The 13310-nt window shown below is 30.5% G+C and overlaps 1 protein-coding gene across 1 annotated transcript; it reads left to right on the top strand.

The window, feature by feature from the left end:
* The first annotated feature begins 214 nt into the window (after positions 1 to 214).
* Positions 215 to 1309, top strand: LOC118344853. Its single transcript, XM_035686424.1, has 2 exons — positions 215 to 299; positions 540 to 1309. The coding sequence occupies exons 1-2, from the start codon at positions 258 to 260 to the stop codon at positions 1122 to 1124; spliced, it is 627 nt and encodes a 208-aa protein (XP_035542317.1). The 5' UTR covers positions 215 to 257; the 3' UTR covers positions 1125 to 1309.
* Positions 1310 to 13310: the final 12001 nt, after the last annotated feature.

Here is a 13310-nt window from a genome sequence, read left to right as displayed (position 1 = left end):
AATTGTGAATTTAGTTGAGGGAGGGAAACGCAATTATGAAATGGACACGTAAGGTGTGCGATCGGCTGATTCTAAACAGTGGCTGATGCCAAAAATTATTCTTAATTAAAACTATGGCAGTTTTACCTTACTTAAAACCATCGGCGGTTTATCTACCACAACATAATATAAGTACCCCCATAATCTCCGTGTTCTTTATCGTCCGTGTCATAGAGCCGGAAATTAGATCGGAAGAACAGAGTAACGAGTTGGTGAAAATGGGCAACAACGGAAGCACTCAGCCAGGGGCAACTGAAGAAGTGAAAACGATGAAAGCTCCAGGAAGGAAAGATACTTGCATTTCTAGGACTCACTTTGAAGAGAACCCCAAACGCTACTTTCAAAAGTATCGTGATGAGAAGAAAAAACAAACCGCAGAAGTGAAAAGGATGAATGCCCCAGGAAGGGAAGATACTCATATTTTCAGGACTCACTTTGAAGAGAACCCCAAATGCTACTTTCAAGAGCATCGTGATGAGAAGAAAAAATAAACTACAGAAGTGAAAACGATGAAAGCCCCAGGAAGGGAAGATACTCGCATTTCCAGGGCTCACTTTGAAGAGAACCCCAAACGCTACTTTCAAGAGCATCGTGATGAGAAGAAAAAACAAACTGCAGAAGTGAAAACGATGAAAGCCCCAGGAAGAGAAGATACTCGCATTTCCAGGACTGGCTTTGAAGGGAACCCCAAACGCTACTTTCAAGAGTATCGTGATGAGAAGAAAAAACAAATCGCAGAAGTGAAAATGATGAAAGCCCCAGGAAGGGAAGATACTCGCATTTCCAGGGCTGGCTTTGAAGGGAACCCCAAACGTTACTTTCAAGAGTATCATGATGAGAAGAAAAAACAAATCGCAGAAGTGAAAACGATGAAAGCCCCAGGAAGGGAAGATACTCGAATTTCCAGGGCTGGCTTTGAAGGGAACCCCAAACGCTACTTTCAAGAGCATCGTGATGAGAAGAAAAAACAAACCGCAGAAGTGAAAACGATGAAAGCCCCAGGAAGGGAAGATACTCGCATTTCCAGGGCTGGCTTTGAAAGGAACCCCAAACGCCACTTTCAAGAGCGTCGTAAAAAGAAGTGAAAACATATGACTAGTGCTTGCTGCTGCTTGCTTGATGTGTTTTCTATTTGAAATATTAATATTTCCTATATGTTATCGATTTCGTTTAGTTTGAATGATTTCTTTTCCTTTTAATTGTCTGTAAAATAGTATGCACCCACCATCCCCCACCACACACATATATATTATAAATGGAGTGTTGAGATGCATCGCTTTCTGATCTCTTCCGGTTATTTTCTCGTCTTCTCTGTTTTAGTTTTTGGTATATTTTTTTTTCTCCCATGCATCAAGCTGTTAACAAAGGAGGGCATATGTGTGTGTATATATATATATATATATATATTATCAATAAGGGTTTGTATAATTTCTTGTAAAGTGCCTAATGAATTAACTTAAGAGTAAAGTTAATATAATTGATTTTTTTTAGAAGTTGAGAAAGGATTTGCATGCTACTGACTACTGTCAACTGTGTAGCAGCTATATAAAAGAAAAGGCTGAGAAAAATAAGTAAAAGTGTAAAGCTAAATGCAAAAGCAAACAAAAGTATATTTGCCCATTTTAAAGAACAAAAACTCTACTTGAAAGTATCACCAATCCTAAATATTGATTTAAGAAGCAACTTCGAAATAAAGTTGCTTAACAAGCAACCGGCTGGACAATATAGATAAAGTAGCTAGCAGAATAATTAAAGAAGCGATTATGACTGCATAAGCTCTAGTAAAATTGGTGTGATAAAGATAATTAATATAAATAGTGCGATTATATAAAAATAAATTTACAAAATAATGAGACATGAAATATAACAGATTGTAAAGTTATTTTTATCATAAAATAGATTTAACAAATTATACGAGCAACGTCAATATGTGAATTTGCTTTTATATAATGTGTGGTGTTATCTGCCGCCTTCATGTACCCATTTTATGTGCTGTCAAGTGCAAATTGTATTTTTATTTTAAACTTTTTTTCAAGTATTTTTCAAATATTTTTAAACATTTTTAAAAAATAAAAATAAAATAAAATATTAATAATTACTTCCTTGACCACTAAAAAATTTAAATAAAAAAATTAAATAGATGAGCGGTCAAAATGAGAGTCATACTAGCATTATTCTTATATAATCCCCTTATTTGTATAATATGTGGGACTCTGAAAATGATCCCAATTGGGAGGGTGAGATATTGTTTGGAAAGCTTGTAGGAAGAATAATGATCAAATATACAGTTTGCTGATCAAAAGATAATTTACTAAGCCACTACCATTTTCACACAGCATGATACATGCTATAAGAAAACTATTTATTTGCGATCAATTAATTTCAACAAAATGACTATTTACAACTAAAATTGGTTGTAAATAATCTTTTAATTATAATAAATTAGTCACAAAATCCCGTTTTTCTAACGTACTCTTCATGAGGGCAGTAATTATGTATTATTTTATGAATTATAATTTTTTATAATCTGCCAGGTTCACCTTCCAAATTGACTTATAAATAGGGATACTCTTATTTGTCAAAATAATCCTAGAAAATATTGAATGAATTTAGTAGACAAGTGATTTAATAAATTATAATTTTATATTCCACAAATCTGAATCATAAACTATAAATACATAAATACATAAAAACAAGCGATTAGACAACTGCGCCATAAGCTCTCCAACAGCTGAACTATACAGTAATTTATTTTGTCACGTTGGTACAATATACTGTTAGGGGACTCTCTCATGGGAAGAGGAAGACGGCAGAGAAGTCTCTAAGGGGAAGAGGAAGACGACACAGAGAAGTGAGGGAAGAAACTAAGGAGTTAGGGTTATGTCGGGAGGAAGTGAAGTTTCGAAGTGCTTAAGGCAGGGGAGTTCAGAACACACCTTTTAAAGATGAAGCACACCGTTTAATCAATTAGGATTGGAAGCTGCCAGTCGTTTGGACTTAGTTCAAGAATAAAAGCTACTTGTAGTTTATCTCTTATTAATTCCTTTGTTGTTATTTGCTTTCGTTGTTATTTGTTTTCCGTTACAACTACCATTGTCATTTGCTTTACACGTGTTGCATTGCCATTAGATTAGTTTGTTATGGCTGTAACCCTTTTATGTACGTCCAGAGCAACACAAGAAAGTTATCGGGAAAATATTGATGAATTGAATATCTAGAGGTTAGGGCATCCCTCGAAGCACCCTACTGGCATTCTAAGATTTCAGTGCCATTTTATCAAACACTTGGTTTACATTTTGTTTCTTCATGATATACACTGCGTTATTCTTCTTCTCATCTCCATATTTACATTCTATCCCAAACAGAATCCTTACATATACATATTTGATTGTAGGATGTGGGGCTTCAAGGGATATTATTGCTAAGAGGATTAGTAGTTATATCTGGAAAACTTGCTGGAAGAATAATAATACATGAGATTAGGCATATGTGTCTCAATCCTACATCACCAAATGTGCAGTTTTTATATGATTCGTTATATCTATTTTATAATAAAAGTAACTTTACAATCTAACGTACTATATCAGACAACGCTTTATGGGTATACTTTTGTGTAATTTTTTTGTGGCTAAGTATTTCCCATTTTAAAAAGGAAAAGAAAGATAATTAAGACACTTTTAATATGAAATCTGTGACTAGTATTTATATTTTTGAAAAGAAAAAGAAAGATAATTAAGACAGTACCTTTAATAATCAATTTTTTGAAAAAGGAAAAAAAAATGTTATTCGTTCATCTATTTCTTTCAATTATTCATAGAATTAAATTTTCTGTAGAGTATTATTGAATTGGTTCGTGAGACGATTATTCTAAAGTTATGATATTTAGAAGTTTAGTGGATAATATTTTTTTGTGTAATTTTTTTGTAGATAAGTATTTCTCATTTTGAAAAGCAAAAAAAAAAAAAAAAATTGTTATTGGTTCATGTATTTCTTTCCATTATTCATATAATTAACTTTTTTTTATAAAACATTATTGAATTGATTCGTGAGACGATTATTCTAAAGTATAATAAACTCATCATTACAATTTTTTCAAATTTCAACACAAAATATAATAAACAATTCAATTTTTTCAAATTTTAAAATAATAATAATATTAAAAAATAATATTCTAACAATATTTTATTATCTTAACTCAACTCAACTCAACTCACTTCAACATCCAAACACAATTTTAGAAGTTTAGTGGGTAATATTTATTTTTATATAATTTCTTTATGGCTAAGTATTTATTTTTTTGAAAAGCAAAAGAAAGATAAAGACACCTTTAATAGGGAGTTTTTTGAAAGGGAAAAAATAATTTTATTGGTTCATTTCTTTCTTTCGATTATTTATAGAATTAATTTTTTAATAAAATATTATTGAATTGATTCATGAAACATTATTCTAAAGTTATGATATTTAGAAGTTTAGTGCTAATATTTACTTTTGTATAATTTTTTTGTGATTAAGTATTTCATTTTTTGAAAAGGAAAAAAAAGATAAATATAGCTTTAATAGGTCATAGAATTAACTTTTTTAAAAAATATTATTGAATTGATTCATGAAACGATTATTTTAAAGTTATGATATTTAGAAGTTTAGTGGATAATATTTACTTTTGTATAATTTCTTTCATTCTTTGTGGTTAAGTATTTCTCTTTTTGAAAAAGAAAAGAAAGGTAAAGACACCTAATTTAATAGGCAATTTTTTGAAAAGAAAAACAAAATATTTTTATTGGTTCATTTATTTCTTTCGATTATTCATAAAATTCACTTTTTTATAAAATTAATATTGCTGAATTGATTCGTGAGACTATTATTCTAAAATTATGATAAAAAGTTTCGTGGGTAATAAATCACTTCTTATAAGATTTCTTGCATGTATTTATAAATGAAGTTAAAAAATTATTATTTATTTTATATATGACGTGGTAAGTTTGTGAATAAAAAAAATTGCAAATAGATTTATCTTTATTTCTAACGTGCAATTTTTTAAATAATGAAGAAATAAATCTGTACGGCCAGACAGATTGCATCGTTTCACTTAGGCTAGATTTAGATAAAAATAGCATTTCCTCTCATCTTAATTAATCATTATAATCATTTAAAATTTTCACATAAAATATGATAGATAATTTAATTTTTTAATTTTTTAAATTTTAAAATAATAATAATATTAAAATTAATATTTTATTAAATTTTCAAACTTTCATTTTATCCCGACGTTCATCGTAGAGGCGATGTCCTCACATAGTATCTGCGAACTATACATAATACATGTGACTTGAAAACTGCAGCTTCCTTAATAAGGAAGCCCATCCTAGAAGAAGGGCAGAACTAGGGGTGTTCATCTGGGTTCCGACCCGGGAATCTGGGTATACCCGGACCGGAACCCGGATTTCAAACCCGGGCCGGTATTCGGACCGGATTGATCCGGGTCAGACCCGGGCCGGAACCCGGATAGATCCGGATTTTTGAAACCCGGAAATCCGGGTTCCGGATTGTACCCGGATTTTTTTTTTTTTTTTTTTTCCAATAAAAGCCTTTATTTGATTAAAGATATTTCAGTAGGGCTGAGCACCGATTGATTCGGAGTCGGAGGGCCCAACCTCCGACTCCGACTCCGACTTTGTCGGAGGTCGAATCCGAATCCGACTCCGCTACATAATCCGCTCCGACTCAGACTCCGACTTGTCGGAGCGGAGTCGGATTTTTTTATTTTATTTTTTTGTCTTTTTTAACTTCATATTTGACCCACTTTTTTAAAAAAAAAAAAAATTTGTGGGCTTTCAAATTTCAACTTTCTCAATATTACAATCTAAACTAAATAGAAAACCTGGACATACATGCAATATCAATCTAATGTTATCATTATACTAAAAGAACATGCAAACAAAAACCTGCATATCACACCTATTTCAAAGGGCCAAACTTACTGATATCCACATCATCCATCATCCATATCCTCATATCCACATCCAACTAAATACTAATCACTTCAATAAACATCCACATATCACACCTACCATCCATCATCCATCACATATTTAACAAAAAAGAAATCCAAAATGTTCTAAGAGCCAACCAAAATAAATGTTCCAACAACATTTAAATATTTAATTACAAACTTTCAAATGCACCAAAATAAAATAAATTACAAGCTTCCAAATTACAATATTCTAAATGCCCAACAAATGAACCAAAATATATTAAATGTTACAAATTTCCAAATGTTCCAACTTCCAACTTTCAAGATGTGCCTGAAAAAAAAAATGAAAATATTAGTAAGAAAAACAACCCAACTTTAATATCATATGAAAAATAAACAAAGTAGAAGTAAGGTCTCGGAAACTTAAATATATATGGACCAATGGTATAAATAAAGTAGAAGTAGATAGCATAGTTGTCTTTGAAAAGTAAACAGAATTTAGCATGAAGCATTTAGTATTTTGGATAGTAGCTCAAACCTCAAAGGCTCAATATGTCAAATTGTCAATCATCTTCACGAAGTAAGTTGGCCATACCAGTGATTCTATTGGTCCGGTGGACTCTTCAACCATGAGACAAGGAGCATCAATAGGCTGTTCAGGGATGCCAGGAGAAGATGCAGCTGTGGATGTAGACGTGTTTCTGCCTTCTATATTCATGATTTAAGAACTAACACACAACAAACAAATAAAATAATACGGTTAAGACAATCACTAAAACAGCCAAACACAGCCCCAAAAGCATAATACAAACTCATTAACTCAACTTGTGGATGTTTTACAATCACTAAAACAGCCAAATATATTTGAGAAAACAACATCAAAAATTACATATAATCGGTTACATATAATCACTAAAACAGCCAAATATATCACATATAATCGGTTACAATCACTAAAACAGCCAAATATATTTGAGAAAACAACATCAAAAATTACATATAATCGGTTACATATAATCACTAAAACAGCCAAATATATCACATATAATCGGTTATAATCACTAAAACAACCAAGATGTTGTTTGCCTAATACAAATAAAACTATCATTTATAGAATGAAATTAAACACATCAAAATCAGAATCACTGCAACCTCTTTAGCTTTCCATGTTCAAATCCTTCTACATCAGACTATTCGTACAGTTAGGAATTAATTATAGAATCAACAAAAATCAACATTATCAACCTCAAAGATTCGAAAAAATCAACATTATCAACCTCAAAAATTTGATTAAAGAACAGAGATGGATTTGGGTAATCGGTTACCAAGAGGAGCTGCGGCCTGCGTGACTCCGTGAGAGGAGGGTTGCACGAGACGGCGAGAGAGGGGCTCTGCGATTCGGGCCGTGCGAGGGAGAAGCTGCGCGAGAGAGGGGTTGCGCGAGAGAGGGGTTCTGCGAGAGAGGGGTTGCGCGACAGAGATGCGCCGGCTGCGGCGCTGCGCGAGAGAGAGGGCGACTGGCGAGGCCGCGAGAGAGCCGAGAGGGCTGCGGCGCTGCGAGCCTGCGCGAGAGAGAGGGACCGGGTGACTTGCGCGAGAGAGAGGGACTGCAGACCTAATTCTAAATTCAATGAATCAATACCCTCCCAGTATCCAACGACGCCGTTTTTGCTGTAATGATAAATGAATAATTTTTTTATTTTTTTATTTTTTTAAATTTTTATAATGAATAGTTACTATAGTAATATACTAATATACATTATATACTAATTAATATGAATCTATTTTATATTATATATATATATATATATATGAAGATTCATAAAAAAATATATATGATATTTATTATTATATAGGGATTTAGTTATACTAATAGTTATATTAGTATTAGACTATTAGTTATTATTAATACTATATATTATACTAATAGTGATATTAATACTATATAATATATATAGTTATAGTTATAGTCATTTAGTATAACTATATTAGTATAAGAATTTAGAATTAGTTGTAGTGATTAGAATAACTATATATTAGTATTTGCTATAATGATTTTAATTTAGTATAACTATATAATAGTATTAGTATTAATATTAGTTATACTAGTAGTGATATTAGTTATACTAATAGTTATACTAATAGTTATATTAGCATTAGACTATTAGTTATTATTAATACTATATATTATACTAATAGTGATATTAATACTATATAATATATATAGTTATAGTTATAACTTATAGTCATTTAGTATAACTATATTAGTATAAGTTATAGTGATTTAGTATAATTATGATACTACAAGTTATAACTATAGTCTATATTAGTATTAGAATTAGTTGTAGTGATTAGAATAATTATATATTAGTATTTGTTATAATGATTTTAATTTAGTATAACTATATAATAGTATTAGTATATTAGTATTAGTATTAATATTAGTTATACTAGTAGTGATATTAGTATTAGACTATTAGTTATTATTAATACTATATATTATACTAATAGTGATATTAATACTATATAATATATATAGTTATAGTTATAACTTATAATCATTTAGTATAACTATATTAGTATAAGTTATAGTGATTTAGTATAATTATGATACTACAAGTTATAACTATAGTCTATATTAGTATTAGAATTAGTTGTAGTGATTAGAATAACTATATATTAGTATTTGCTATAATGATTTTAATTTAGTATAACTATATAATAGTATTAGTATATTAGTATTAGTATTAATATTAGTTATACTAGTAGTGATATTAGTTATACTAATAGTTATACTAATAGTTATATTAGTATTAGACTATTAGTTATTATTAATACTATATATTATACTAATAGTGATATTAATACTATATAATATATATAGTTATAGTTATAACTTATAGTCATTTAGTATAACTATATTAGTATAAGTTATAGTGATTTAGTATAATTATGATACTACAAGTTATAACTATAGTCTATATTAGTATTAGAATTAGTTGTAGTGATTAGAATAACTATATATTAGTATTTGCTATAATGATTTTAATTTAGTATAACTATATATTAGTATTAGTATTAATATTAGTTATACTAGTAGTGATATTAGTTAGTTATACTAATAGTTATATTAGTATTAGACTATTAGTTATTATTAATACTATATATTATACTAATAGTGATATTAATACTATATAATATATATAGTTATAGTTATAACTTATAATCATTTAGTATAACTATATTAGTATAAGTTATAGTGATTTAGTATAATTATGATACTACAAGTTATAACTATAGTCTATATTAGTATTAGAATTAGTTGTAGTGATTAGAATAATTATATATTAGTACATGCTATAATGATTTTAATTTAATATAACTATATAATAGTATTAGTATATTAGTATTAGTATTAATATTAGTTATACTAGTAGTGATATTGAGTTTAACTAACTATATAAGATATAGTTGTATAAAATTTAAATAATTAATATATAGAAAAACACATATTTTATAAAATATGTATAAACTCGGAGGCGGAGGCGGAGGCGGAGGCGGAGTCGGAGTCGGAGGGCGACGTCGGAGGCGGAGGCGGAGGCGGAGGATCGGAGTCGGATCGGAGCGGAGTCGGAGTCGGATCTTCAATGGATCCGACTCCGACTCCGACTCCGACTTCCAAGAAGAAAAAACCTCCGACTCCGACTCCGACTCCGACAAGTCGGAGCCGGAGCAGAATTGGAGCGGAGCCGGATTCGGAGTCGGATTGTCGGATTTTTGCTCAGCCCTACTTCTTTCCAACGTGTTCTTCTCGACTACACGTTTCTTATAGTGTTTTCTTTATTATCATTGGCATTTTGGTGTCTAAGTATTTTTTCAACGTCTTTTTTATAGCAAACTTGTAGTCAGATGATGATTTCCAACCATTCATCACCACTTGTTCTAAAATCAAATTTCATAATTAAGTTCGCATGGTACAGATCATCTGATCTGTGAAAGCCCAATCTCATACACTGCCACATCATCCACTAGGAGTATCGTTATTAGCTGTGAGTCTTCTTATTCTTTAATTGAGTTTTGACTTTCTAATTTTGATGCTTGACCATGGCCACATACAGCCCATTGTTGGCCACAACTCTATATTTGATTCTTCAGTTGTCATGTCCTCAATACTATTTTCATCATCTCATTGACAATCAGTCAATAGATATAAAGACTAAACTCAAATTCCAAACTCAAGATTTCAATTTCTTTATCCTGAGTTTGAGGAGGATGTTAGAATATTATTATAGAATATTATCATACTTAATTTATTTGAAATATTCTAATGTGTATAGTAATAAGACTTATTATCTACCATATTTAGTTTATTGTGCAAATCAATCAATATTAATTAGTATCATTGATTGATTGTATTTCTATTATTTCTCTACTTTCCTTCCCCTATAAACAAGGATATTTGTTATGTATTCAAAAATGTCATCATAGAAAAGATGTAGCCTTTAAATGTCTCTCTCATTCTCTCTCCCCAGCTCCCTTCTCTTTTCTATATTTTATTTATTTTTATTTGCTACATGGTATTAGAGCCCTTGTCTAACGCCAGACTCGATTCTGTGGATCACCCACACTTCTTTCCAACGTGTTCTTCTCGACCACACCTTTGCTAAAGTGTTTTTCTTGTTGTCGTCAACATTTGAGTGTCAGTGTATTTTTTCAACATCCTTTTTCCAGCAAACTTATCGTCGGTCGGTGATTTCCAAACATTCATCGCTACTAATTCTAAAATCAAATATCAAAATTAAGTTCACATGGTATAAATAATCCGATATATGAGAGCCCAATCTCATACGTCGTCACATTCATGCACTTGGAGTATCGTTTTTAGCTGTGAGTATTCTTCTTCTTTAATTGGGTTTTGGCCTTCTAATTTTAGTCCTTGACCATAGCCACATATAGTCCGTTGTTGGTCACAGCTTCGAATTTATTAGTTTAGTTGCCATGTCCCCAATACCATTTTTATCATCTCATCGGTGATCAATCAGTGGATATGAAGACTGCATTCAAATTCTAAACTTAAGATTTCAAAATTTTTCATCTTGAGCTTGAGGGGGATGTTAGAATATTATTATAAGATAATATCATACTTAATATATTCATAATATTTTAGTGTATATAGTAATATGACTTATTCTCTATCATATTTGGTTTATTGTGTAAATCAATCAATATCAATTAATATTATTAATTGATTATATTTCTATTATTTCTCTAGTCTCATTCTCTTATAAATAGAGAGATATGTTATGTATTCAAACACTTCATTATAGCAAAAATGTAGCCTTTAAAGATCTCACCCATTCATAATTAAGTTCGCATGGTACAGATCATCCGATCTGTAAGAGCCTAATCTCATACGCTGTCACATCCATGTACTTGGAGTATCGTTATTAGCTGTGAGTTTTATTCTTCTTTAATTGGGTTTTGGCATTTTAATTTTGGTCATTGACCATGGCCACGTACAACCCGTTGTTGGCCACAATTCCAGACTTGATACTTTAGTTGCCATGTCCCAACACTATTTTCATCATCTCATCAGCGATCAATCAATAGATACAAAGACTAAACTCAAATTCCAGACTCAAGGTTTGAAAATTCTTCATCCTTAGTTTGAGGGGATACTAGAATATTATTATAGAATATTATCATATATAATATTTTCATGATAGAGTGAGACTACAGCCACCAGAGAATTTCTCCTCCCTACAAGTGTATTTGCTTTTTTTTTTTTCATGTACTTTTTTAATCATCTTAAACATTTAAAAAAAATCATAACATTATTAAAAAAACATTTCCTTAATTATTAAATGAAAAAAAGTGTCAGAACCCATTATCAAGACCCACTATAGGGACATTTAGCATTTCCCTTCATAATATTCTAGTATGTACGATAATATGACTTATTCTCTACCATATTTGATTTATTGTGTAAAATCAATCAATATAAATTAGTATCATTGATTGATTGTATTTCTAATATTTTTGTAGTCTCATTCCTCTATAAATAAGGATATAATTTATGTATTAGGACATTTTATTATAGTAAAAATGTAACTCTTGAAGGTCTCTCACTTTCTCTTTCTCTCTATCTCCTTTATCTTTTCTATATTTTATTTTATTTTTATTTTCTACATGGTATCAGAGCCCTTGGCTTACACCAGACTCAATTATGTTGACCACCCATTTTCTTTCCAATGTGTTCTTCTTGACTATACGTTTATTACAGTGTTTTTCTTATTGTCATCGGCATTTTGGTGTTTGAGTATTTTTTCGGCGTCCTTTTTCTAGCAAATTTGTCATCGGTTGGTGATTTCTAAACATTCATCGCTACTAATTCTAAAATCAAATATCATAATTAAGTTCATATGGTATAGATCATCCGATCTGTGAGAGCCTAATCTTATACGCTGTCACATCCATACATTTGGAGTATCGTTATTAGATATGAGTATTCTTCTTCTTTAATTGGGTTTTGTGGTCTTCTAATTTTGGTCTATGACCATGGACACATACTGCTCGTTATTGGCCACAACTCTAGATTTAATACTTCAGTTGTCATTTCTCCAACACCATTTTCCTCATCTCATCGCTAATGGATATGAAAACTACACTCAAATTCCAAACTCAAGGTTTCAAAATTTTTCATCTTGAGTTTGAGGGGATGTTAGAATATTATTATAGAATATTATCATACCTAATATATTCATAATAGAGTGGCACTACCGAGAATTCTCCCAACAAATGTATTTGTTTTTTTTTCTTTTTATGTATTTTTTAGTAATCTTAAACATAAAAAAAAAAATCACAACATCATTAAAAAATAATTTCTTAATCACTAAGTAAAAAAAAGTGTTGGGACCCATTATCGGGACACTTAGCATTTCCGTTCATAATATTCTAGTGTATGGTAATATGACTTATTCTCTACCATTTTTGGTTTATTGTGTAAATCAATCAATATCAATCAGTACCGTTGATTTATTGTATTTCTATTATTTTTCTAGTCTCATTTATCTATAAATAGGGAGACATATTATGTATTCAGACATTTCATTATAGCAAAGATGTACCCCTTAAAGGTCTTTCTCATTCTCTCTCCATCTCCCATATATTTTCTATATTTTATTTTATTTTTATTTTCTACAAGGAATCAGAGTCGTTGGCTAATGCCAGGCTCGATTATGTGGACCACCCCTTCTTTCTAATGTGTTCTTTTCGACTAAACTTTCACTACAATGTTTTC

Source organism: Juglans regia, chromosome 16, assembly GCF_001411555.2.
Source record: "Juglans regia cultivar Chandler chromosome 16, Walnut 2.0, whole genome shotgun sequence".
In the NCBI taxonomy this organism is placed as follows: Eukaryota; Viridiplantae; Streptophyta; class Magnoliopsida; order Fagales; family Juglandaceae; genus Juglans; species Juglans regia.
Note: the sequence above shows the minus strand (reverse complement) of the source record. Positions and strands in the feature narration are given on the sequence as shown.

Coding starts and splice junctions, on each gene's coding strand:
- LOC118344853 (XM_035686424.1), top strand. CDS start 258: ATGGGCAACAACGGAAGCACTCAGCCAGGGGCAACTGAAGAA. Junction 300..539: donor AGCCAGGGGCAACTGAAGAA/GTGAAAACGATG, acceptor TAAACTACAGAA/GTGAAAACGATGAAAGCCCC.